The sequence below is a fragment of the Polyodon spathula genome, chromosome 17, assembly GCF_017654505.1.
Source record: "Polyodon spathula isolate WHYD16114869_AA chromosome 17, ASM1765450v1, whole genome shotgun sequence".
In the NCBI taxonomy this organism is placed as follows: Eukaryota; Metazoa; Chordata; class Actinopteri; order Acipenseriformes; family Polyodontidae; genus Polyodon; species Polyodon spathula.
The window spans coordinates 3,249,356-3,277,263 of record NC_054550.1 but is presented as its reverse complement, the minus strand read 5'-3'; the positions used below and the strand labels follow the sequence as shown (position 1 = coordinate 3,277,263).

Genomic DNA, 27,908 nt, shown 5'->3' with positions numbered 1-27,908 from the left:
CCAGTATGTATAAGCTAAACTCCTTCAGTGCACTGAACTCATCTAGTTATTAAGTTTCACTAATTACTGTGTATTTACACAGTAATTACATACTAAATACATGTGTACTTATACAGAATTATAATGCATAGTTAGAATGTACTTAATGTGTAAATCTTTTTGCATGATATATCCCTAATCCTAACCCCAACCCTAACCATTTTCTGACAGAATTGTGTGCTTACATGTATAGTGCAAAAACATTTACACATTAAGTACATTGTACCTATGCATAATAGCATTGTAATTATGTGCAAGTACACATGTATTTATTAAGTAACGACTATGTAAATGCACAGTAATTAGAGACACTTAATGTAAACTGTTAGCAAATTGACTACCTGTTTTGTTCTCTTTTTATGTGCCTGTAAGTTCGATATTTCAATGTACTCTATGAAAGCGAAAGGAAGCACCAAGACTTTTTTGGCTGCAGTCTTTAAGGCTTTTCTGTGGGTTTTCCCTCAGCTCTGGAGCTGTATCAGTGCGAGTACATCTTTCTATCGTTGCTTCTCCCCAGCACCTCACCACTGAACTGGTAAGTCAGCTTTTTCTTCACTTTCTTCACCTCGCCGGTCTTGCCGTAGTTTCTGAGTGCCCGGGCCATCTTCTGGTAGGTCATTTTCTTGCGGTTGCCCTTCTGCAACCCCCAGCGGTGGGCCAAAACTTCCTTGTGTTTGGAGGAGAACTGGAAGGTCCCCTTGTCTTTGTCCACCCACCAGATGCTTTCCTTCAGGTCCCCGTTGCGCAGCAGATCAAGCAGGAATTGGAACAAGCGGATCTTCTTCTTACTTCCTGCAAGGAGAGACAGACTTATCAATTCCAGCCTTCTGTCTTTCTGTCTGACCGTGGTTATTGAAACTGTTTACCTCCACCCACCTGCTTCTCCAGTGGCTGCGAAAGGAATACTGCCCGCAGGGTCTGTCTCTCCATCAGACACCTCGAAGGGAGGGCTCCGTCTCTCCAAGTCATCATCATCCGAACTGCGCTGCGCTGGAGACTGGAAAGGAAAGACTCGCTGAAAATACTGCACCTAAAACACGCCGATAAAGGAAAGAGAAAAACATTCAACCGACACCAAAAATGGGTCTCCTGTTTTTCAGTCACTAAAACTGTCTGGCTCTGTTGAAATGCTGTGGCAGTAAATTAGAAAAGAGGATAATTCCGTTTATGGATCAATTTATAAAATACAGGCAGATGGTTTATTAACGAGGAATAAAAGCGTACAATGACCTCAACGACACATTACAACTGTAAAGATTCATGTCATGTTGTAAAATAATTGTACCAATACTATGATTTATAACATCACATATAGTATATTTGGAGAGGCGTTTTTCGTTATTTATATCAGGAGTAGGGACCTGGTCCTGGAGTGCCACAGACATTTCTGGTTTTTGTTTTAACCGAGCCCTAATTGATTCAATGATTGGCTTAATTGGTCAGAATTACTGTGTGTTCCAGGTATTTAGCAATTGATGATTAAGAGATACCTACAAAATCTGCCGGATCGTGGCACTCCCGGACTAGGGTTGCATACCATTGATTTATAACACCCTTTGCTAAATTATATACAAAATAATGATTGTGCAACATGGTTTTTTTTTCTTCACTATTCAGCAATGTGAATTAACCTTGAAGGGACGTTTCAGTGGGAAAATGACCCTTTGAGACCACACAGACATCTTGAAAGAGGAAGTTAGACAGGACAACCAGAGTGTTTGTGGGGGGGGGGGGGGGGGGGGGGGGGGGTGGGGTGGTGGGGGCAGTAGACACTGTGTCTTCCCAAAACTCGGCTAGCGGGGGGGGGGGGGGAAAGGTAGCATGACCAGGCGTTGGACTGGTGGAAACTTTGGTCACGCTACATTTTAATATTTTAATAAGCACTTTTTTTGTTTGTTTGCTTATTAACTGTTGACAAATCCTGTGATTTTTTCATATAGTAAGCTGTTTTTAAACTATTAAAGTAGTGTTGTCTTTAAAAACACCTTTAACAATTTTAGACAACACTTTCCACTTTAAACAGTCAGTAATGCATCTATAAACACATTTATATACTTTATAAAGAAATCCTTAAACTAATGCATAGCCTAAATTTGAACCCATTTCACTGAAACGCCCGAGCTGAAACTCTTTGACAAAATATTCACATATTTTCAATAGATTAATTAGCAAGTAATAAACAATTTAAAATAAAATGTTCTCCACTCTGGTCATGCGTGTGGATGGGAACTGCATAGCATTATCATCCATATGCAAATATTCATCAATTACAACTTAATCATAAGATATGCAGATATAGCATAACATCTATCTATCTATCTATCTATCTATCTATCTATCTATCTATCTATCTATCTATCTATCTATCTATCTCAGTCTCTCTCTTGCTCTCTCTCTCTCTCTCTCTCTCTCTCTCTCTCTCTCTCTCTCTCTCTCTCTCTCTCCTTATTTTAAATCCAACTTTTCGTTGGGGTAATTTATAATACCCTCAGAATGATCTCCTTAAAAGGAATTGAAGAGAAGTGATTGCATGAAAGGGGAAGCAAGCAGAATGCAGGGGGGGTTTCCATCTCCTGAACTCCGGTTTTGCAACCCGGATCAGACAACAATAATCCCACGGACAGAGCCTTGGAACTTGCTCAATAAAATATCAATAATTATGGTAACACTTTAAAATAATGGCAGAGAAGTCATAATGAATTCTGACTGAATACCAAAGGAATAGTTTATAAATAGACAGGCAGGCAGACACTGAAATAAATCATTGATAAATAAATCACAAATTACCTTGCCGTGAGTTTTATTTTCAGGTATAGTCTGTATATTTGGTGAAACCAACTTCCATTCAGGTTTCCAGGTGCCAGCAACAAACTGAAGACACACAAAGTCGAATTATTACAAATTCTGGGCAGACGTTTGAAGGATACGGTACAGTATATTAATTTAATTCCATAGCACTTCTACAGCATGGTAAAATAAAACTTATACAGCCTAACAGCTAATAACACTTTCAAAAGAATCTTTACCAATTATAACTATACAAACATTATATAATTATAACTATACAAACATTACACAATTAGAAAATAGCGCATTTGACACCAGGAGGTGTGCTAGTCTGTATTAGAGAGGGTTAGAGGGTTATTCTCATTTTAACCTGAGAATGTTTACAAACAATACAAAAGCTTTAAACAAAAGACATTTCTTCAAAAGGGTCTCGTGAATAGGGCCTCTGGAGTGGGGCGGGGTAGGTGCAATAGGGGAGAGAGTGACGGTTTGGGCTTATATCTGACCAGCCCCCTCTCTTGAGATCTTCTGGAACTAAAACCCAGGGGAGCAGACAGCTACACTGGGTAGTAAAGTAGCACAAATCCACAAGCCAGCAGTTAATGAGTTAGCAGAATCTACTGCTGCCCTCAGGGCTGTTACACATAGCCAGGAAGAGCCAGAGTTGGGTAATACAGCAACACTTCAGTGCATGCTGTGTCCCCAATGCAGAGACAACAAGCGTTAGGCTGAGACAATTCCATCCTGCTGGGAACAATACCTCATCGTCAACACCAAACACAGATTATGATACACAAAAAGGGGGTCTTTTATTTGAACCGCAGGCATACGTTGCTTAGAGATCAGTGATTAAACAGAAACAGGTTCAAACACTCAGGCACCACATACATTATCTGGCACGTCCTACTTACAAATCCTGAAAGATTTCGATGGTATATTTCTAATTTGCATTGTGAATCCTATAATAACCATCATAGGAAATTACACACAGCAGGAAACAATCAATTATTTATTTTTTTTAATGAATTTTTTTACAAATTTTTTATAATATTTTAGTATAGATGTCGTCCACCAAAAACACCTTACAAAATCTGATGTACTTTAAAGGCGTACTTTTTTTTATAAATTTTAAAGCACTGCTCAGTATAGTCAATGTTTTTTTTTTTTTTTTTTTTTTTTCCAAAGTTCATATATCAAAGACACTGCATAGCACAGGTCTTACAAGGACCTTCTACAAACCTACAAACTGCAATCTAATATACTGTGGTGTATACTGCAAGAATTCTTCGGACAACATACTGTATGGTAGCTGAAACCCTCAGCTGCTTACACCTTGTATTGCAAATAGTCTGCTTATTCTAGGATTTTAATGGATGTTGGTTTGCTATGTACAATTTTTTCATATGATATTTTATTTGTATAATGTTTTAAAAGCATTAGTGCAAATTCTGTATAGTAAAGAAAATGGCAGAGAGAATAGGATTGAAAAGTAATCTAAAGAATGTGATGTGTGCAGCCAACAAGGGATGAAAGCAAATGTTTCCGTTTGTTTTCTTTAAATTAGGTTTTAAACCCCTCTTGCACTGTGTTAACAGCCGGATATTTAGACACATACTGTGTGTATCTTCTTACTTGGGTGTATTTTTAAATTAATTACGAAATTCAGACCACAGTGGAACAGTTTGATAGTGGTGAGCCGCTAAAGAGACTATAAACAAGAAGAGGATTAGGAGTAGCTTGGTCTCAGGTCTGCGCTGACTCTCACTGTGTTTGCTTTAGGGAAGGATCCATTTGGGATATGAAATGGGTAAAACTAGTACAATCCATGCAGCAGGGTTAAGGGTGGCATTGTGGGAGATTTCAGTACGACAGGACCTTTCATAGTTACACTGTCCACAAAATGTAATTCTATTTGGGCTCTGTAAAAAAAAAACGGGCAAGATACTCTGAAACACTTGCTGTCTTCTCCCTACTGACTGCCGAAGCGAATGGAAAAGCAGACCGTCCCGACTGAAGCCAGGCACTCCAGAAGGAATGAACCCCTCTCTCTCTCTCTCTCTCTCTCTCTCTCTCTCTCTCTCTCTCTCTCGCGCGCGCTCTCTCGCACTCTCTCTCCCGTGCCACTGAACGGTTGCTTCTTCAGGATCTGAAGGAATTGCAACATGGACATCTTTCACAACACGATTGAGTCACATTGGATTGAAACAGGACCACGGGGGCAGATGGAAACCTTTTCTTTTCCTGTGTGAAAACTACTTCATCTGACTGTTTTTTGTTATGTTTTTTTAGGATTTTTTTTTTAGCATTGGCTTCACAGAAGGTTCTGTAATATCGGCTTGAGCTTCAAATGGTGTGGCTTCTAGAAAGTAACCATCTGTGAAAAGGCCCTGAACCTGTTAACCCTCATCCACGGTCCGTACATAGCAATTGATTAAACTATTCAATTTGGAGACATGGAATGTCCCAGTAGGACAGGGGTTCCTGCAGGTAGTGCCCCTAGTGGCGAGTGTTATAGGTAACGTGTTTTACCTGGGGGGATATTCCGACATGTGTGGCCCCCAGAGCTGGGTCAATAGAGTGCAGGGGGTCGAGTTCAGTGTAACGGTGAAGCTGCTGCAGGTGCAGGGGCTGAACGCTCTGTAACTCAGTGAAGTTATTCTCATGGAAAGCTTCGAAGTCACTGCTGTGGATGTGGTGAGGGTGGTAATCCCAACAGTGATCTGGGAGAGAGAGAGAGCCAAGGCTTTACCAACACAGTCAGGTCCGTATGTACTGAGACAACACAAACCAGAAACGCTTTCTTTACATTATCTCATTGATAGTGATCAATGATATAAAATACAATAGATATGGTTTATTTCACAACAGCACATATAATGTAAGGAATACTGTAGAGTGTGTCTCCACCCTCAAGCGACATAAATAAACTGCAGCAGACTGCATGAGTTAACACAAAATAAGCAGTACACTCTTTGGGTGCTTACAGTTAAACATCACTTTCTTTCTTTCTTTCTTTCTTTCTTTCTTTCTTTCTTTCTTTCTTTCTTCCCTCCTCACTTTTCTTCCTTTCCTTTCGCTTTTTCCGTTCTTCCTCTTCTTTCTCCTTCCCCCCCTTTTTCTTTCTCACACCCTCCCTTCTCGTTTCCTCCCCTCCTCCCCTTCCCCTTCACCCCCCTTTACCCTCCTCTTTCTTTCTTTCTTTCTTTCTTTCTTGTTTCAGGGGTATTTTATCTGTTTATTGATTAAAACTAAAAAAATACAGCACAAATCCCTAACCAAAATGGAAATGGTTCCGGCTTTCCACAGAGGTGGTTAAATGCTTTAAAACTATATATGTTACATAGATTCACAAAACGAGTAATAAAAAATAGTTAACAGTTCCGTGTGTTTTTGTTTTGTTTTGTTTTGTTCTTATATGGTTCGTAACGTCGTTGTGAAACATTCAGTCATTTGGCCCAATAAAGGAACACCGGACGTCTAACTCCTAGTATTCTTCCTGTGGCGGGACTCTCTGTATCGTAGACATAAGGAGCCGAAATAGCTTTGTATCGGCGTGTTGCCAAGCATTGCAGTCAACTTTATTTATGTTAAGTCAGTAACACCGGGTTATTTCCTCCTGGCCTGCAGATTGACATCATAAGAAGGACACCGCCCTGAGAGACATAGCATTACAGTATTCCTCGGCTTTATCAGCATGCAACGGTTTCATATTTAAAAAAAAAAAAAAAACGATTTATTTATTTATGTATTTATTTTCAGACGGATGCGTGATGAGTCTTTCGGTTTTGTTTCGTAAATCTTCTTATTTCCATGTCCCTGTCTTTACATCTCTATTCCTTCCCGTTTTCAACCTTTGTGCCATCGTGTCAGTTTGTAAACATAAACACTTTCAGTTACTTCATCAAAATAATTGGGTTGCAGTAGTAGAGTGGTTTACTTCGCTTCCTCTGCCCAGTTTTGGGGTTAAATCTGCACGCATCGGCCTCTTGAAATGACACATTAAAATGGATGAATACAACGGAAGCACTAAATGCCATACGGTGTTTTATTGTATGCTTTAAAGATTCGTTCCCGGTGTACACTCGTGTAGTTTCAGGTTTTGGATAGCTTTAGTTGGTGACGTTGCATTCATCTTATAGACATTCAGGAATACATGTAAGTATAAACCGTTATTCTATTAGTACTTTCTCTGTCAACATCAAAACTTTTCATCTAACTATTAAATTCATTTAGATGTACACATAAATAAATCCATAAATAGATAAATAAATAAATACATAAGTAGATTAACATTGGGCAGTTGTTGAAACGTAAAATACATTAGGCTGCAGTAATATTACTTCTCTGGTCTCCCTTTAAGCTGGTGAACGTGGTTAATTAGTTTGAACCCGTGTGTAAAGTTAGGGCACTGAGATCATTTGCACAATTCTTTTTTATTTTATTTTATTTTACTAATTACTAATTGTACAGAACTAGAAAGGGACAATTAAGGTGCTGGCGTGAGCTTTTAAGCCTCCTGTTTATTTATTAACAGTTTTGTTTCTCTTTTTTTTTTAACTTTAAAAACGGGATAAAAAATAGTTCTCTATGAATCTGTCCCTCAGTTTCTGCTCTAATTATAACCTAGCCGAGGTTTTTCAGCAAACGGGTGGGTTCTTTACACGTTTTAATTACACGGATACATTATTATTATTATTATTATTATTATTATTATTATTATTATTATTATATAATAACATACATAATTATAATTCGATATCGAGTCGTCGATAGCTCAGCAGCTATATAAATTCTTAGACTGCAATATATTTAAAAAACTGTCCGTTTCACTTATTCTTTCCTTTTTCTTTACTTGAATAAGTCTGGCTTTAGTATAATTATCATTCATCATTATAATAATAAATAATTCATAATAATAATTATAATAATAATAATAATAATAATTCAATCTCCTTCTTTAAAATGCAATTGAGAACAACGTTTCATTTGCATATGCGACCAAGCCGAATAGCCTCAGTAGACTACACTGAAATATTATATTAATAATACACTATATATATATATATTTCAGCTTACCTCCATGGTTTTCTCCGTCGCTGCTCAGATAGGGATAATATTCGTGAGGCTGTCTGTAAATTTCAGGATCGTATGTAATAATTTCTTCTGCATGCTGTCAGATCAAAAAATACATATTAACTACTGTCTGAACGCATCGAATGTAATCAAATTAAATACTGCATGAAGTCTGATTTTGCACAGTGGTGAAAACTTAGCTAACAGGTGCAAACTAGAAAATACGGATTTTAAACGTGTAGTCTCGTTGGCCTACTGTTATCGTGAGTAAACGTGTTCATGCGGCGAAGCATCTACTTCAGAAACAACCTGTTGTACTGAAGAGAATTGCTATCAATCTCCTGACTGTTACAGGATGGAAAATAGGTAAAACAAACTAAAATGTTATATTTTGAACTACCGAGTAGCAGTCTTAATACAAAACCGAATACATTGCAGGTAATAACATGTGCATGTTTGTAAACTACACATGCTTAGAATTTAATTTTTTAAAATATAATTACAAAACAATAATACGCCTCAATTGAATAAAATTTTGTTTAAACTACAGATGAAACAAATTATGCTACGTTTTACTTTCCAAAAAGAAGTCGGTTTACATGGTAATGCCATGATATCCTCTATTATACTATAGATAATAAAAAAAAAACTATTGTATATGCACGTGTTGTTTATATATATATGCACTAACATATATATATATATATATATATATATATATATATATATATATATATATATATATATATATATATATATATAATAAATGACAACCTGTGAAAGATGTTGTTTAATGCGTGTATGTGAATGTTATAGATAAAGTAGTGCAATGAAACAGCATTTGAAGGAAAAGTCTGACCCATTTAAAATACACTGATATCTCAGATATCGGAAACTCGTATATTTTGTTCAAGAGTGAAAGAGAAAGGAAATACTTGTTTTTACAATTTAAATGTATATGTGATAGAAAACAATTGCAACTTATTGATGTGCATCTTCAAATTCCACCCACATTGCTGGTCATATTTTTTGCAGTCCCTGCTGCTGATGCAGAGTAGCACAGTCAATGTCTTGAAAGAAGCAGAAAGAGTTATACTTACATGTGGTAAGATATACCCTTCCATCCTATAGGCTTGCTGATTGAAATACGTTCTCAGATATTTGGTGCTCTTCAAGTGTCTCTGCGAAGCTCAGGGAGTCATGTCACGCAACTCAATGCAGACTTTTCTCAGCAAACTTGGTTTTAAATAAACATAGTATCTTTCCCAATAAAAAGCGAGGTTGAGCAACTTGTCTAGCTGCACAAGAATATAGAAGCGCACTGTGTATAAGGCAGCTGATGTTTAATTAATACTGTAAAAAGAAAGCTGCTGGAGTTTTGTCAGCCCTAGTGTGGCCTATGAAGTTCTGTGGTGTTTTGTTTTTTTTGAAAGTTCCTGATTCTGAGTGTGTGTCAGATGGAAGTATTGAAGCACTATATGTGAAGTGTGACATCACACACGGCCAATCAAATCAGACTGTGTCTTTTCAATGAATCAGGCATTTCTAGCTAAAGGTGCCAGCTTTTTCAATTGTACCTCTAACAGTATAGTGTACACTATATTGGGCACAGCCAGAGGTCCATGCTATTATTATAATTTTAATTTAATTAATTAATGTATTCATTTTCTTGTATTATTGTCTAAAAACGTCTAACAAATTTTGGTCCAGGACTGAGCAATGTATACATACTTTAAAAGTTGTGAGTACTCATTTTGCATGGTGCTCTCTACTGTACATTAAATATAATGGACCCTGTTCACAAAACCTGAAGGACTGATTTAAGAAATGTTTTGAGTGCTTTAAAAATGAACTAAACCTCTGCTGAAATTTTTTTTTTCCTATGAACATTCTTGAACTTTAGTGAAAAAGGCAGAATTAATAAAGTGTACAAATATCTCAAAGGAAACCTCTTGTGTACACGCACAGTAATATTATTTTTCTTCACTATAAATTTAGTATAAAAAAATAATTCAAAAAACAAAACAGTACTTTTCTGGTTATCTGTTTGGTACAACAATGAACTAATCTTCACTATACTTTTTTATGCTGCTGTCATGATTCTCTGCAGTTCGTTTGTTGACGTCCCATAATATTTTAAAATTCCTTGGACGTGTAACAGTTAAAAGCACACTGAGTCAGTTTGAAATGCTCAGACAAAAAATATATATATAAACGTTATATATGTAAACATTATATATGTAAAAAATATATGTAAACGTTTTAAGTTTTCAGAAACTAGTTCTGTGTACATTAGCTGATGCTGTTTGTGACAATCAACAAAAAAAGATCCAAGGGCTTTTAAAAAGAATGTCATTTCATACATACATATATAATTGCACAATCTCTTTTAGGTGCTATTTATATGAACAAAACTGCCCCACAAACACATCTATTTTTATAATGGTAAACAAACTTTGCACCCCTTGCCCCCTGCGATGTTACATGCATTCATCTACATGGTAGCTGTATTTATAGTCACTAAACTTAAAATGTATCTATGTTTAAAACCATGCACATGCATGTTTTGTCACTGATATTCCAGTTGCCCAATCTGCACTCCCAGAAAATAATAAGTTTAGTTTCTACTGATACATGTGATTGAAGCATGTCCCTGACTGTTTTAAGGATTTTTTTTTAGATCATTTTGAGTAAAAAGAAAGAAAAAATGGTCAGTTCGCTACAAATATTTTTTTAGCTGTTTTAGAGAGGGTTTATTAGTTTATTCTCATTTTCACAGCACTGTTTAACCAAAAAAAAAAAAAAAGTTTAGCCTAAAAAAACACGCAGTCCTTAACAGCGGTCCTTGAAAAAAAAAAAAAAAAACAATCCTGAAAGTTATTACAGTTTTTCATATGGAGAATTGTGTATGGATTTGATTGTGTAACCAGGAGCATGCAACAAGTCCGGTCTGGCTTCTGTCTTTAATGAAGTCATTATTGCTAATTATTTATGTGTAAGGGTGAGGAGCATTATATAGGGAAACCGAACATATATTACAGAGAGAGAGAGAGAGAGAGAGAGTACAGACTGCTACTCAGGAGGTAGTTAAGAGGGGTGTTCCTTATCATTTAAGGATCTTAGTGTTATTGTCATTATTTCTAGAAAGCAACTAAACATCCTTAACATTTTTTTTTTCTCATTTAGGAATAGCTTTTTATTGAAATGTTCTTTTCTTTTTCTTTTTTTTTTTCATTTGAAAACAATCAAGAATAATGGTAATAGTTTCTTATCTGGCTCCAAATGCGATTTGTAAGTCAAATGTAATTGCTGATGAATTCTGGTGCAAGCATTGAACACAAGTTTAATAAACTGGTGCTTTTTCCATATGAATTAAATAGCCAATACATTCGTTCATACATAATTATATTCTATTTTAATGACGTACATTTTTTATTATTATTGTTTCTCAAGTTTTAAAAAGGAATTATATGTATCAATGTATATATACTGTTTTTGTCTGCAAAGTTTTTTAGGTTTGGTGGCATTTTATCAAATTGTCCCCATGTCTTTATAATCTTTTCAATACTTAACAAAAGACACCTTATCCCATCACACACCAAAACAAAAAAGGTATTCCCAAAGGCAACAATGATATCAGGGCCGTTAATTTGTTTAAGAGTACCAGTTCTGCAAATCAGTGCTGGCATAAACTGCAGACAAGGTGGCTTATTGTTACCATTACATTATTGATTCACGGTTTGTTAAAAGTGAAGTCCCGAGTCAGGTTTGTTCCCTTTTTTAATCAAAGCCAGCACCACAAGTTCTTCCTTTTACAGGAACATAATGGAGCCTGAGTTGTTCAGGAGCCATCGCTTATAAATAACTGCAGTTCCCTGTTATTTTGCAGGTAAAAACCCATCTTTAGTTCCTCAACCTGGTCGCTGCCACCCCACAGGGATTCACTGCAGCAGAGGACAAAAAAGGTAGTTTTTAATTTTTATCAGGGGTGGCCAAAAGTTGGCCCTTCCACTCCTGGTCTTAGTTCTAAATTGTGTATTTGAACCAGTCAAACCTCCATCCAGACCCTGAAGTAGGTAACTATATAATTTCACCTGTTAAACCTGGAGTGGAATACTGGCCCTTCAGGACTAGCTTGATTAGACACAGTGTATAGGTAACAAGCTGAAGTGTGTCTTATTAAACATAGTAAAACCAGGAATGGATCAAACTGCTGTGCAGTGGGAGTTTTAATTCCATGTCCACAGATAGATAGATAGATAGATAGATAGATAGATAGATAGATAGATAGATAGATAGATAGATAGACAGATAGCTAGATATGAATAAGTTATACAATAATCTTAAACAAAATAAAAGAGAAACATTGTAAAAACAAAAATCAGTTTTAAATCGTAACAGTTAAAGATTCTCACAGTCCACATGAATCATGTAATTCAGCACCCTCACTATACTGTGCACAACCACAGTTCTAGAAACCCAATCCATCTGACATCTCAGTCATACTGTTAAGGTTTTACCTCAGAAACCTCAGCGCTTGCACTATGAACTTTATCTTCCCACTTTTAACCCTACCTGGGTGAGTGTTCCTTTTGCTTATCACGTTGATTCTACCAGAGAGATCTTATTTACAAACAGGTGTTCAATACTACTGTAACCACAGCAAACTCCACTCAACTGAATCCCTTTTCATTAAAAGCATTTGCTTTTCCATTTTCAAAAACCACTTCATGTACCTTGAAATACCCTTCTTATCTTAGGATAGTATTTTAATTATGATATTGCTATCCTTTTAATGGCTATTACAAAATTTACAAACAACACTGTATATACCTACACACGGTAATAATTGGATACAGTTATCTTAGATCTTGTTATTTGGTATTTCTCATATTAGATAATGGGACCATAAATGTAAATCTAAGAGGGAAGCAATTGAAATAGTATTCAAAGAATTTGAATGCTTTATGTCATTAGAACGCTGTGCAAAGAGCTCCAGATGCTCTTATTTGCCTAAAGTGTGTTCTGTGCCTAAGCTGTGTTACCATACAGCACTGTGTGACTGTGTGTCTGTGTGTGCATGCGGGTGTGTCTGTCTGTGTGTGTGTGTGTGTGTGTGTGTGTGTGTGTGTGTGTGTGTGTGTGTGTGTGTGTGTGTGTGTGTGTGTGTGTGTGTCTGTGTGTGTGTGTGTGTGTGTGTGTGTGTGTGTGTGTGTGTGTGTGTGTGTGTGTGTGTGTGTGTGTGTGTGTGTGTGTGTGTGTGTGTGTGTGTGTGTGTGTGTGTGTGTGTGTGTGTGTGTGTGTGTCAGTGTCATCACCAGCCCTGATAAAAATAGCAGTAAGTGTCACTGCAGCTGTACTGCCATCATGCTGGTGCTAACCCTTTCCAACTGAATTCATTTCCCTTCAGCTTCGCTGCAGTCACCTCAGGACTGGAGCCGCTTCAACAAAATCACACCCACTGAAAAAAATCATTTCCATCTGTACCCATGCATGCTTGACACTCAAGCAAGTGCAATCCCATCAGCTGCCTGCAATCATTCGTACAACGTCCACGCTATCTCCAAGACTGTATATAAAGATCTGAGTCAATAATGCGCCGAATATCTATTATATATTATAGTAAATACCGTCTTCCTATGAAACTTGTTAACACGTTTTTACTGTGGTTTGAAGACTGCTAGATAATTTTCCACAATGACAGTTATGTCTCACAAGCCCATGACAAGGAAACTTAAATAAAAGAAGAGGTCCAATATCTGTCTGCAGCTGAGAGTGTTGTTGCTATTATGTGGGTAACACTTTATATTAGGTCTCTCTAAATACTGTGTGTTTTATAGTAGTTTCTTAGTATATTCATGTATACTTACACATAATTTCAATGTTATTATGCACAGTTACAATGTACTTAATGTGTAAATCTTTTTGCATGATATGAGTAAGTACACAATTGTATCAGAAAAGGGTTACGGTTAGCGTTATAGCGTGCAAAAACGTTTACACATTAAGTACATTGCAACTATGCATAATAACATTGCAATTATGTGTAATTAGGCATGTATTTGCTAAATAACTACTATGTAAATACTCAGTAATCAGAGACACAATATAAAGTGTTATAGTAATAGACTCAAGTGACTGGTGGTCTTGTGCTGTGGACCACCAAATTAATTTGATTTGACCTTTGACCTGGCCCTATGTGCCACTGATGGTAGTTTTTTGAGGAATAATGAGCCATATTAATAATGCTGTGGCATGCTACAGTATTTCACCTGATACCTGTAAAAAAAAAAAAAAAAGCATCTTAGTAAAAGGGAAAAACACTGATGAGCTAGCGGTGCTAGAACAACACAAAACCGATGCGTCTGCCAATTCCACCCAAAGAAATAAGAGAATACTGATGCCCCTTGGACCTTTGCAGAAATGCAAATTCCCCTTGTCAAGAGTAAAAAATAAATAAAAAATATAGTGTTATCACAGATAGAAGTGCTGTCCAAGAAAACATACAGCATGCACTGTGTTTTAGTTAAAAAGCCATTTCCAAGAGGACCACATGACAAGCACATTTCTGTCTGTGTTCTGTGATGCATGTCCATCAGGTGTATTTCATCCAAGTCCAGGTTTGCTTTGCCAAGTAAACCCCCAGATCACTACACCCATTGTTCACCCCCTAGCTGAAAAGTACCTAGAAGTCTTTAGCAACCAAGCGAGTCTTACTGACCCAAAATGCACCAAAAAATAATAATTATAATAATAGTGGAATTTAACAGAGCACCTGATTGTATCTTGAGCAGGTGAAATGCCCTTTTTGAAATCCCAGGGAGGAGAGAGTCAGAGGAGGTTACTGAGTGCCTTCACAGCTTGTAACTGATAACTATGCACAGTTAATGCCTTACAACTCTCCTTTTACAGTGTGCTTATCAAGCTATACAGTAAAACGCTTTTTGTCTGCAATGACGTTTGCTGTTTTAAAGCAGTAGTAATACTACATCAATAGATTATGAATTGGAGTGTGATTAGCATGGTGCTACTCAATATTAACTCCATAAACTACAATGTGACAGCGGGCTTGGTGATGAGTCTGGTTTACACAAAAAGGGGTGAAATGCCGTGAAACGTAAGAAGTCAAGCAGGCAAATGTTTCGGCTGGACCGTGTTCAAACTACATAAAGGTGATATGCTCGGTGCTGAAGGCAGCGAGGAACACGTCTGTCTACTTGACTTACCTTATAATTCAGCTCCAGTGCTTTGCAGGTATTGTCTTTTTAATTGATAACCCAGATAGGATTTTTGAAAATATATAAATTAAAAAAAAACAAAAAAAAAACGATTTATGTAGTTAATAGGGGTTTACAGCAAACATGAAAACACTTAGAAAAATAAAAGTGCCAAACGAAATGAGAGGGAGGTTAACTAACACAATAAAAGGATGTGGGCAGATGAGAAAAGTACCCTGTTGGTCACTATCTGTTGAGGACTTTGCTCATCGCTATCTCTGTCAGTTCACATGGGAATTTTGGTTTCACAAGCGCAGTGAATGTCCCAAGCAGCTTGCGATGATGATAAAGACACCGGCCGAGCCTCTCGAGGCAGGCTAGAGCACCAGCAGTGGGTTTTGGTTGAACTAATGGTTAGCGTTTTCTAATGCATGATGGTGCCTTTAGCTTCAGATAAGAAAACAGACCTGGAAACTTACCAAGAGAAGGGCAAACTTGTGCCAGGGACTGGAAGCAGTGTGTGCAATTAAACAGGCAATAATTACACAAAATGCAATCACCTTCTTCCAAAAACTACTATAGGAGGCTGAGTGGTCCTGTCTGGTACAGCAGGTCCCCAGTTCAAATCCCAGCTCAGCCACTGACTCATTGTGTGACCCTGAGCAAGTCACTTAACCTTCTTGTGCTCCATCTGTGGGGTGAGATGTTGTTGTAAGTGACTCTGCAGCTGATGCATAGTTCACACACCTTAGTCTCTGTATCTGGTAAAGCGCTTTGTGGTGGTGATCCACTATGAAAGGTGCTATATAAAAATAAAGATGATGTATTATTATTTATTTATTGCAGTGTAATTACACAAGTGCAGGTGTAATACTGTTGTTATGAATGTTGTTATCGTAAAATGTTACCAAATAATGACCAGTTTATTGCTTTTTTATATAACACCATATAAATAATGTATCTATGTGCACTGCCTGTGCTGCGATCAGCACAACAGTCTGTAGTTACAGGTATTGCTCTGTACACACCAGGTTACGATTGTAGTTATTTAAAAAGGAATGTTTGAGGACTAGGTTTGAAAAGCAGTGCTTTAGAGGATAAAGGAGAAGCTGCCACTAAGCAGTCGTGTATTTGTATTTTCAAACTGATTAAGGGCTGCTAAGGCATGCAGAATATTAAAGTGACATGTGCATGCCTTCTTGAGCGGCCATGTGTATACATGCTGATGCTTTTCCAATTGAAAAGCTAATTCATGTTATTTTGAATGTACTGTACACGTTGCAGGTGGCATTTGAAAGCGCACCGTGTGATCTCAATGCTGACCTGCTACAATGTCAGCAGGAGGGTCAGAAATGTTGCAAACCAACTGAAATGTTTCGGATTCTGTTAATCTAGACAGACCTGAAACACATCATCTGGGAATTGGTTTGCATTGTCTTCGCACGGGATACCACGGCATTGAAGCTGGAATGGTAAATGAGCCCAATTAAAACCACTGGTTCTGCAGGGTGCAGTGCTTGGAGTGCTGCCATTAATAAGTAATCAGAATGAAAGCAATCATCAATAGAATATTCAACGCATGGCAATCGGTTCATGCATCTGTAATTAAACATGTATCTTTCAGAGAGAGATAGAAAATAGAAGGTCCTTTTTAACCCTTAATTAATTTACCCTGGTAAATAACACACACAGTGACAAATATCCTGTGAAGTCTGTACGTCAGGTTTCTTTTTTTTTATATCAATTTTAAAAATAATTGGAGATGACACTTCATACATTCACAAGAAACATCACAAATGCAGATGGACTAACAAGCTTGTAACAGAAGACTGCAGCTCAGTTTAAAAGGTGTCAAATTAAAAATTGCAATTCCCAGTTTTCAGTCATTTATCCATAAAAGCAGTTCATATGTTAGACTTTTCCATGCAAAATAATAATAAAAAAAAACATGTAAATACTAAAACAACAAAAAAAAAACTTTTTCCTGGCAGTTCCTGGCTACAATATCATATTTGTCATTAATTAGAAGTTAATACGTTGTATATTGGGTGTCTCTAATTATATTTTTTCACAGTTTGACCAGACAGAACCCAGCTGCATTCAATGACATATTTATACAAAAACAGACATTAACAAACAAGCTTATATTAAATTGACTACTATATTTGTAATAAGCCTGGGGGTGTCATTGTGTTGGGATTGCTAGTTTTGTGCAAACCACACGCCTGGTTTCGTGGGCACTGAGTTTATCACAGCTGGCCTTTCTCCCTTAAAACTGATGACATTCAACATTTCCAAGTGTATTTATACATCTGATTTTTCACCAGAATCAGCAGGGGTTTCTTTGCATCTATTTTGAGAGCAATTTAAAAAAAACAGGCTCTGCAAGCTCTCTACATTTAAATTCAAAGAGATGCAATCATTTGCAAACACACCAATACAATCAAATGGATTTTTTTTTTTTTTTTTTTTTTTTTTTTGTAATAATGTATGTGTTTCTTATTGGACAGGGGAGCATTTACTGGTGAGAGTAGGGTTACCATATGATTCAATGTACACTAGGACAGTTTGGGACAGGCTCTTCAACTCACATCGCAATGCATTCTGGTATATTTGTACCTGTCTCAGGTACCTTTCACAGCAGCAATACACTTACCAGAATGCACTGGGGTGTGGGTTGAAAAGCCTGAACTGTCCCAAACTGTCCTAGTGTCCATGGAGTCCTATGGTAACCCTAGGGTCTACGTAGGTAGCTGGAAAGGGGTTCATCTAGTATGCAGTGCAATAGTGTTTACATTTTAAACACCTTCCAACACACCACACCGATCTACTGACCTATGAGATAGTGGCACTCCACCTGACCAACACATTTAACCTGGCCATTTAATATGGATCTTACTGCTGACACCAGATCATATTAATGTTATATTACAATGAAGTTGCTTTGAAAACAGGTCCGCATGCAATGTTAAGGTTTTTTTTAAATTGTGGTTAAAAACCTCTTTGTTGTGAGTTAGTTACAAACAATCTAGTCACTCTGTCTTGCCATGACAATGGCTTTTAGTGGTTACAGGCCCAGAACTGTTCCCACTTCCCAAAACAATGGAAACACAAAGGGTGGCTCTCTGGTTCATGCAGGTGTGGGGAGGGTGATGTCACGTAGCATACCTGAGACTTCTCCAATTCTGCAGCAGCTTTTCACACAGGGTAGGCTCTGTAAGGCAAGTGAAACATGCATTATAAACTAGAGCCAGGACAAGCACGTTGGAATCAAACTTCAAAAGAATATTCTTTCTCTTTGAATCCACTGAAAAATAAACCCTCATCAGATACATTAATAACGGCTATGCCACTGCACAGTTTTTCTCTCCTCTGTTTATTGTGTGAAGATATAATTTCTGCACTCATAAATTTTGTTATGGGAATGAATATGAATATGGTCATTTTCCACAAAAAAAACCCCAACATTTTAATTCTTAGCTTGAATACTCAAATGTTACTTTGTTATTACGCACAGTTACAATGTACTTAATGTGTAAGTACACAAATGTATCAGTAAAAGGTTAGAGTTAGCGTCAGGGAGAGGGTTAGAGTTAATGTTAGGGTTAGGGTTACATTGTGCAAAAAAATTTACACATTAAGTACATTGTAACTATGCATAATAGCGTTGCAATTATGTGTAAATACATGTGTATTTACTAAGTAACTACTATGTAAATACACAATAATTGGAGACATTTAGTGTAACGTTGTATCATTTGAGAAGTGTCATTTTTTCTTTGTACACAGACACAGACAGTTACTCTAAATCTCATTACCTTTTAAACAGCTCTGAAGTTGTTTGTGTGTGTGCCTTTCATGCAGTGTATTTAAAGGTGGTTTATTTATGAAAAGAACCTTACTGTGTGAAAGAATCCTGCACTGCCTTTGCTTGCATAAAAAAAGAATCGAAAATTGAAAACTTTCACTTCTGCCTTCCAATGAATTGGATTTAAAATAAGAGCTTGTTTTCTTCATGCTAAGGAACACAGGAAACTGCAATAAATAACACACATACTGACACTTTTCTGTTATTTGTTAACTAATCAAGTTAAAAGAGAATGTATGTTATGGTAAAATAGTTGGATTTGAATTCCTCTTGTGGCTGCAAATGTAACATGCAGTGTTGTGAGATGCACTGCCGTTATGGATTTTGTCCCCAGTCGGTGATTGCAGATGAGCCTTATTGCAAGGGTGGCATGTGATTATTTTACAGTACAGCTGGCTCAGAACCAGGAGACCAGATCAGTGATTTATTTAAAGTACTGATAGATCAGTACTATAGTAAAATGCTCCTTCTAATCTTTATTATATGTTTTCCGTAGTAAAGCTTTGGGAAGAAACCAAAATACACAGACAGGTACAAACATTTTGCAAACTTACTACTTAATCTTGATACTGAGATACTGTCTGTAGCTGTGTCCTTAAACGTAAATCAAGCAGAACTACCTGCAGTTTTTTTAATGCTTCATTATGTTTTTTTCTTTGTTTTAAAACACGTTTAACATTAACCACACCCCATTACTCTTACACTCAAAGTGCTCACAAGAAAACTTTCACTGTCCGGGTTCAAATTGTACGACTGGCCTAGACAGTTTTTCAGAGGAGATGCTCCCTGGTTGTGATGTCAGGTGTCATTTTATTGTGGCCTGTGCACAAGGTCTTGAAAGTTACACTGGAATATTTGTGAATCATGTTGTAATTGTAAATTGCATAGATGTACGTGTTACTTGTAATTTTGCAATCTGCAAAAAGCTTCAATGGAAAGGGAAAAGAGAGTAGATGTTTTACAATGACGGTGCTGGTAAAGCTGTCATCACCTTAATCTTGTCATTATCATGAACTTAAGAGTGTGCCTTTAACTGAGCAATGTCAGCTACTGGATCACTAGCAAACCTTTTTTCAAAATTGTGTTCAATTTGATGTATTGCATAAGATGCACATTGTTTGGCCACTTCGCAAAGATGGCATCCTTGTGTTCATTTTTTTTAAATAATTCTCTGCAATAGTAATAATGCAGTTCAAATAGTAATTGTCACTTTAGAAACCCTCCACCAGCACAAAAACAAAAACATACACACACACACACACACACACACACACACACACACACACACACACACACACACACACACATACATATACACGCACACACTTGCCTAAAATAAGGGAACTAGGAAACTCTCGTTCAGATTCACTTCCCTGTGCAGGTCACTGTGTGTTGTTGTTACACACAGAGAATACTGGATTCAATACACCTATTGTGGTTAGATGTTGGCGACTTTTTTGGGATAAGCACAATGGTGGTTTCATTCTATGAGGAGGGAGGAGGAGGAGAAGGAGGAGGAGGAGGGAGCAGGGGATTAGGGTTGCCCAGTTCCCTTTTACATCAAAGATTATTGATACCGGTAGGCTGTAGCAACCTTGAATGCATCTTCGTCCGGCTTGTCAGTCAAGCTCATTGCACAAGAGCTAAAGGACGGCTCCTGATTCCATGACAAAATCCTGAATGATCCTGAAATCCTGTGGGAATACCCAGAGGTATTTGAATTAGATTCCCAACAAGAAGTAGGAGCAACCAATTCTCATTATCTTAAAATGAATACCCCCATAAAGGTATCTTCCAGGCTCATGACACTGCATCTCCTTGAAATTTTGCTGACACAATAACATATTTTTCTCTTTTTATGTGATATCAAAAAAATCAGTGCAGGTGAGGCTGGAATCATTGGTGGTCTTTGCAAGAAATTTCCCAGCTCTCCCAAGCACTGTTGCTGTAGTCCTTGTGAGTCAGGCGAGTAACGACACTGTGCAATACCATCTCCTGTGGTGCATTTTATGTGGCAATTACATTACGAGAGTAGATCACTATGACCTACGTGCTCTGCATGTACATGTAAAAAATTAGTGTGACATCTGCATGCATGCTTACGGCTATATCCCCAGATTCTCATTCTCTAGATACAATTCTGAAGTGTCACATACTTATGTGCCACCCAGTGTAGGCATCATAAGTACAATGCATCAAAACCAATGCATCTCAGGGATAGCAATAAGACTCACATTGCATAGCAGTTTGATCCACTCCTGGTTTTTACTATGTTTAATAAGACACATACTGAGCTTGTTACCTATAGGCTGTGGCTCATGAAGCTTGCAGTAAAATCTGGAATGGGTGAAACTGCTATGCAGTAGGAGTCTTACAGTTTTTCCATCTCTGTCTCTTCAGTTTAGGTGCGCTGAGGCTCAACACTCCAGCACGACAGGACTCCAGTCAGTTTGTAAGTGTGCTACACAGTGGAATTCACTTCCATAATAAAAATCTGCCACTGTAAACAAGGAGTACTTAGACTGCAGCGATAGATAGTACTCCATCTGCAAATCCTGGAATGCCCACAATTGCAGTCTTGTCTCCTCACAATAATTGATAATGGTTCAGCAAATCTTAATGGAAGAGATACAGATCTTTGGGCAGTCAGTATCATGCTGTGGTGTCTGTTTATTTAATTTTTTTAAAACTGTCAATTTTTGTGTGTCATGCATATCTGTGCCTAGTTTTCCCGGCAGCAGTGAGTTGCCAAGTCCTTCCTGTCGTCTCAGGAAGTTCGTTACATCTGCAGATGCGCACCCGGTTACACAACTCTTCTCAGGACCTCCTTGGGCTTCAACTGTGATCAGATACAAGCCTTTCTTACTAATAATCTGAAGCTAGGTTTTTGTCCAGCATGTGTTAAAAGAGGTTCTGTACAGCATTGTCAGATTACCTGGATGCAACGCGTTTAGGATTAATATTGGCGACCAGTAGCAGCAAGAAATCTTTTTCTCTATTAAAAAGATTTTGTGATTTAACCACAAAAAAGCACAACCCTTATTCCAACACTAGTGCATCTACAGGAGTAAGATGGTCCTCTGCAATTCACTTCAATGGGTGGGGTTTCTAGTCAGGTTTCCACATCCTTATCTGTTTGAAACTGTTTCCTGGACATTTCCATTCATTACACAACCCTGTTGAGAAACCTCAGCCTGCTGCTTCCAGAGGCTGTGGTAATAACCTGAGAGTCACTTGAGGTAATTCCAAACGACGCAATTGAGCAAGAGCATGGAGTCTGAACACTTTATGGTTAAACGGACAGCAGACTGCTCCCCACCCCCCCACGACTGATACAGTGTTGTGTATGTGAAATGTATCATGTTATGTATAATACATTTGCAACTGTAATCTGCATAGTATTAAAAACATACTTGGAGGCACCTTGTGGAGTAGGTCAAGCCTGTGATTAGAGCAAATGGGGGCCAAATCATTCACATTTTTTTCTTGGTAAGTAAGGCTGCCCAAATGACCATTGTTTCATGCCCCTTTACCACAGTATTTTCACACAGTATTTTTGCAGTTTTACCATGCTTTTCCCCCAGCTATATCATAGTTTATGGTGTTAATTAATAGGCTTTAACATACCTTGTTATTTTTTTACAATACTTACCTATGCTTTACCATGCTTTCACTGTGCTTTATTACACTTTGCTATGCTTTTACTGTGGGAAACCTTTATAGGGGAGGAACAGAATTAAAAGTGATAACTCTATGGGTCATTATGGATAACAGACATGGCTGCAGATTTTCACTCCTAACTCAATGATGTTGACTTTCCCTTCAGAACAATTTAACCAGTGTCTGTCCTGGTAGCAGTGATGGCCCTAACCCGATTGACAGTCAAGCAGTTCTAATTGTGTGTCCAGCCCTTGAACAAACTATATGATGCTCAAACTAAATTAAATATTTCCATAACAGATACATTTTGCTATTGACCAATATTAGCCCATGCACACTGTGCTGTAAAGTAGTTTGTTGCATTCACAGGTCTGTCATTAGTAATTGTCCTTTTAACACAGTGGCAATGAGCTGGTGTTTTAGTACCCTTTAAGTTTGCTTTTTGGTTGTTATAGTAATCTGAACCTTTATTATTTGTTGGCCATTCATTCTGAGCAAAGTTTGCTACATTAATTTATCTGTTAACTTTATTGCGTGATGTATCATGCACTACGCAATACACTTGGTCCTGCCTTGCTAAAACCGTTGATGTTTAATTGGGTGTTGCAGTCTTTGTCTTAAGAACAGAACCCAAATGAGAAATAAATGTTGAGCAAGGATCCACGACTCACTCTCGCCAAAACCTGATTATCATCGCTTGTACCACTGAGTTGTAATCTGCGCTTTTAATGAGACTCTGCACTTTGTGAATTAGCATTTTTATACCAGTCGGTCCTCTTGCATAAAGCATGTAGAGGTAACAAAGTCGTTCAAGTAATCACTTCCTTACATAATTGATAGGCATATATATATATATATATATATATATATATATATATATATATATATATATATATACACACACACACACCATTGAAAAATACCATAAATTACTTTCATATAGGTAGAACTACAAATGATAGTAACTCATGTTGGGTACAGTTTACTGTAATCCTTTTGTTAGTCCCACGCTGTAAAATTCAGTCACCCCTTCACATCTGTTTCTGGTAGTCAATGGTGGGACCAACCAAGCGTGCAAAGGAAGAGCTTTACTTTCCATTCCAGCCACCTGACACCGACAACCGGAAACACCATTAAAACAGATTAACTGACGCGCTAAAAGTTTCCTAACATTTCTATTATATTATTTAATTGCGTTTTTATTTTTTATAAACATACCATCACTTTTAATATAGCAGTGCTATTTGAATAACATGTTTCTTTTATACCATGATACAGTTTTCCCATCTTTCAGTTGTTCCCTCAGTGCATAGTGTGCAGCTGCAACATTTGTTGTTAGCAGCCTATCTCTGTATTGTACATGCAAAGCAAACAGAAGACATTCATGATCACTCTATTGGCTCTATGAGTAGGTATGCTAGACTGCTGACTCCCTTCTGCCCCCAGTGACCTGGGTATGGGGAATCTTGATATGTGAGTTGGACGACATGAGACCATGGCAAAACAGAGGAGACTGAGAATGCCTCTGCAGTGAGTACAGAGGTCATCGTTCAGGTTGACTTCAGTATTAATCATTCCATCCCTCACAAGACAATCATGTGGTGCCATTCTGTGGGCTGCTGTTGTTTCATATTGAGACAGCAGTCTATTTGAAAGACATATTCGTAAGTACTGACCAGCGCGTCAAACAAAAACAGGAAACACAATGGCTACCACAGGAGTTTAGTACCACTGCTGTCTGACTGCTATTAAAAGGGTTGCTGGTTTGATTACTAAATTCAATTGGATCCACTTTTTCTCCTAAAATGGCAGCAAAAAAATATTTTTGGACAACATATTATATTTAAAATAACAATTAACTACAACTTACAAAGCATCATGTTTTTGTTTTTTTAGTTAAAAAACAAAACAAAACAGGACATCCAAAAATGAATGGGAAAGCAAAACATCTTTTTATTGAGGCACTTGGGAAGCAACAGATTTGTATATATTTATTTTATTTTTTTTTGCAGTAATAAACCAGATAAAGTGAATGTGTTGATCAATGAGAAAGTTTAAGTATAGGAGATTTTGTTTAACTGAATTCACATGTCAACCTTCTGCACTCTCGAGCTGTAAAAGAACATGCTTTGTTGATGGTACGGTTTGTTTACATTCGCAAAGGTGTTTTTAACAGCAGATACCCCTCCTTAAAACATTCTTGACAAATAGGAATGCCAGTTCCACTAACCGTATAGCTTAGGAAAATAAAAAGGAACTAGTGTATGCAGCTGACTGTTATTTCTGAAAAAAATATTTTTACACGTCCAACAAAAGTACCGATACACAAGCTAATGCAGTTGAAGTCTGCTGGTCAAAAAGGTGGTCCTTCTGTATGGAAAGATGCCTCTTCATGTTCAAGAGTGTAACGGTACAGTACAGTAATGCCTTACCTTTTGGGAGACTAGGAAGCAGCTGTGATGTGTAATTCCCTCCCCTCTTCTTTCTTCTTACCTTCATTCTAAATATACTAAGATGGATACGCTGCCTTCTATTTTCCAGGGAAGACTATAAAAAAATCTACCCCATGCTATTTTTCCCCCTATAATGCTAACTATACATATTCAGTAAACCAGTGCGCTGGTTTGACACAGCTTTCTACCCATTCTGCCTCGCTTTGCTGCTCTCTAACTGAACGGCAATGGAATGGAAAGGCAAAGGCAAAAATCCTGACAATTATAAATCAAACAGGGAAGTCAATATAGTGAACACAAAAACTTCCTTTATTCACACATTCAAGCTGGTACTTGAGGGTTTTTTTATTTACTGATAGGAGTAAGGCTATAACTTATAGACTTCCCCAAACGGCCAGGTTAGTCGTAGACTCCAGCAGAAAAAAAGATATTAATCACAGTGACACCAGAAGGCTGGCCTGCGGGGCAGCTGGCTGGGAGGGGAGAGGCCAAGGGGAGGCTACCAGGTTTCTGCTCCTGCTTCCCTATGCCCTGCTCAACAGCCACACTGTCTTGTGATAAGCAGATGGAATGGGGTGATCACTTGACGTCTGCAGAGAAAAACCAGTATAATCTACAAAAACTGAAAATATTATTATTATTATTATTATTATTATTATTATTATTATTATTATTATTATTATTTACATTTTGTATTATAAAAGTAAAGGGCAGAATGTTCATTAGTCCAGTCTCTAAAGCTGAGGGAACACAAACCCATTTTTTCAGGAGTTCCTAGTTTGAGACAGCTTTACTGTCTCAAACCCCAAGCCTCCCCTGGTGTGTCGTGCAGTAGCCTGAAACCTAGTCTCCTGAAACCAAGCTCCAAGCCACTCAGTGGCTTTGTGTTCCCTCAGCTTGAGAGACAGGTATCCAGTTTGTTGCTGCTTGGAAACAAGACCTGTGCCATTGCTGATCTCTGTGCCTGGTCTTGATAAACAGCACAGACATGCCAGATATATAACCTTGTCTTAAGACTGCCTTTGTTTTTGGCATGGGATGCTTACTGTATTTACTGCCACAGTTGGTTATTCTGGCACGCTGCAAGTACAGTCCACTGTGAACGAGGTGGGTTTGTGTCTGATTTGAGCCTTTCGGAATGACATTCAGACATGTGGGACAGAAACAGGAGTCTGCTTGGGGACAACAGTTTCATTTCTTGTTCCCAATTCCTCATTTTCTCGTTCATAGTAAATGTATTTCTTCCACCGAGAACTGAGCTTGGTCTGAGCCTTCAGAGTAAAAGTGAGAAGTCAGTTTGAGTCACCGAGATGAATTCAGGATGAACTTCAAGATGAAACCGAAGAAACCTTCTCGCCACTCCATCCTTTCCAGTCCACTCACTACAGCGGGAATGATTAGGGCAGGATAGAAATCACCCGCTGAATCTGCAATCCACAGAAAACAACACAACGATACACTGCAAACTGCAGTGAAACGACAGTTCCTAAACATCTTTCAATGCCTTTAGTTTTTAGAAACTAAACATGGAATCAGTTTGTTGTCAGTAAGGGGTATGAACTACATAACTTTATAACTTTGAAATGTTTTTTAAGGCAGGTTGTTTCTATCAGTTTCTCAAACTCTGACCCCCAGCCCCTTGATGCTGACCGTATCACAGATAGCCGACCACATCAAGGCCAAAGTGAGTGCAGCCAGCCTGTGTGTTCAACAGTCAGTAAGTGTTATCCTGCAGGAGGATCTTATCTACCACAGCAAGCTTCCTGTCAGATCAGCCCCCGAGAGCCGCAAAGCCGCACAGAGCAGAATCATACATGCACACACACACACACACACACACACACACACACACACACACACACACACACACACCAGGGAACAGGGTTATTTCTACCTACTGGAAGTACACTGGAGAGTGAAAGTAAAGAGAGGGAGTACAGTTTTACCGGAATATTAAAGTGTCTTCTCCAGACAGCAAGACAGTCTTGTATCATAAGAGACACGGTCAAGTGTACAGTCAGCATTAACTTATACAATACACTGATGCTGTTACAGTAGGTAAAGGTTTCTGTACATCTGTATTAACAGTTCAGTTTACAACGTAAGATATTCTTAAGAAAACAACAAAGATTTGCATGTAGATTATTATTTATATTTGTATTCAGATTGATATTTTGTGTATACTGTAAAAGCCTACTGGACCGTTTCATTAAAATGTAACACTTGTTTTAATTAAAAAAAATGTTTTAAAAAAAGACTGCAGGCAAGCCCAAGACTTACTGATGATCAAACTGTATTAAGACCCATAACCACAAAAAAAAAAAAAAAAACAGGGCTTGCCATTGGTAAGAAAATAATGACTTACAGTATTAGTAAAACCAGCATACCGTTCCCATACCATTGTGCCACAAACCATTTCAAATCAGGGTTCAACGGATTGGGCACTAGAGTACCACTGCAAGGCAGGTTAATGTGGGCATTGTGGCTGCTGACAAACGCTACAGACAATGCAGGATGGCAGTCTCAATCACGTGTGCCTGGCTTTGTGCTGGGGAGGTGGGAGTGGGGGGGATTTCCAGATTTAGGTGGTAGCTAATTTTGGATCCACAAGGCGGGCCGCAATTCTGTTTTTGCTACGCAGCTTTATCATGTTTTTATCGCGTTTGTCAAATCAGTTGAAGAAATATTCTTCATGGGGGATGGCCTGGTGTCACAGAGGTGGATAGTCTGTGAAAAGTCAGGGGGCACCTGCTCTTTCCCCAGCTGGGAGCTACAGCCCACCCCTAATGATGTGACAGATCTTGTCATGAT

General features: G+C 37.9%; 1 protein-coding gene and 2 long non-coding RNA genes across 5 annotated transcripts; 1 reads left to right on the top strand and 2 right to left on the bottom strand.

The window, feature by feature from the left end:
- Positions 1 to 289: 289 nt before the first annotated feature.
- Positions 290 to 9,361, bottom strand: LOC121330219 (transcription factor PU.1-like). Of its 2 annotated transcripts, none has more exons than XM_041276562.1 (6): positions 9,000 to 9,361; positions 7,903 to 7,996; positions 5,356 to 5,546; positions 2,827 to 2,910; positions 916 to 1,036; positions 290 to 831 (listed from the first exon to the last, which is right to left on the bottom strand). In XM_041276562.1, the coding sequence occupies exons 1-6, from the start codon at positions 9,021 to 9,023 to the stop codon at positions 518 to 520; spliced, it is 828 nt and encodes a 275-aa protein (XP_041132496.1). In that variant the 5' UTR covers positions 9,024 to 9,361; the 3' UTR covers positions 290 to 517. The 2 variants fall into 2 exon arrangements, with proteins under 2 accessions (XP_041132496.1, XP_041132495.1); XM_041276561.1 differs by having other exon boundaries at positions 916 to 1,069; positions 9,000 to 9,360.
- On the top strand, positions 6,421 to 22,656 carry LOC121330221. 2 transcript variants are annotated; one of them, XR_005951844.1, is made up of 3 exons: positions 6,421 to 6,981; positions 11,789 to 11,864; positions 21,385 to 22,656. It is a non-coding gene; the product is annotated as an uncharacterized LOC121330221 (long non-coding RNA). The 2 variants fall into 2 exon arrangements; XR_005951845.1 differs by lacking the exon at positions 21,385 to 22,656 and adding an exon at positions 13,310 to 13,699.
- Positions 17,795 to 25,696, bottom strand: LOC121330220. Its single transcript, XR_005951843.1, has 3 exons — positions 25,077 to 25,696; positions 20,579 to 20,678; positions 17,795 to 18,330 (listed from the first exon to the last, which is right to left on the bottom strand). It is a non-coding gene; the product is annotated as an uncharacterized LOC121330220 (long non-coding RNA).
- Between the last annotated feature and the right edge of the window lie 2,212 nt (positions 25,697 to 27,908).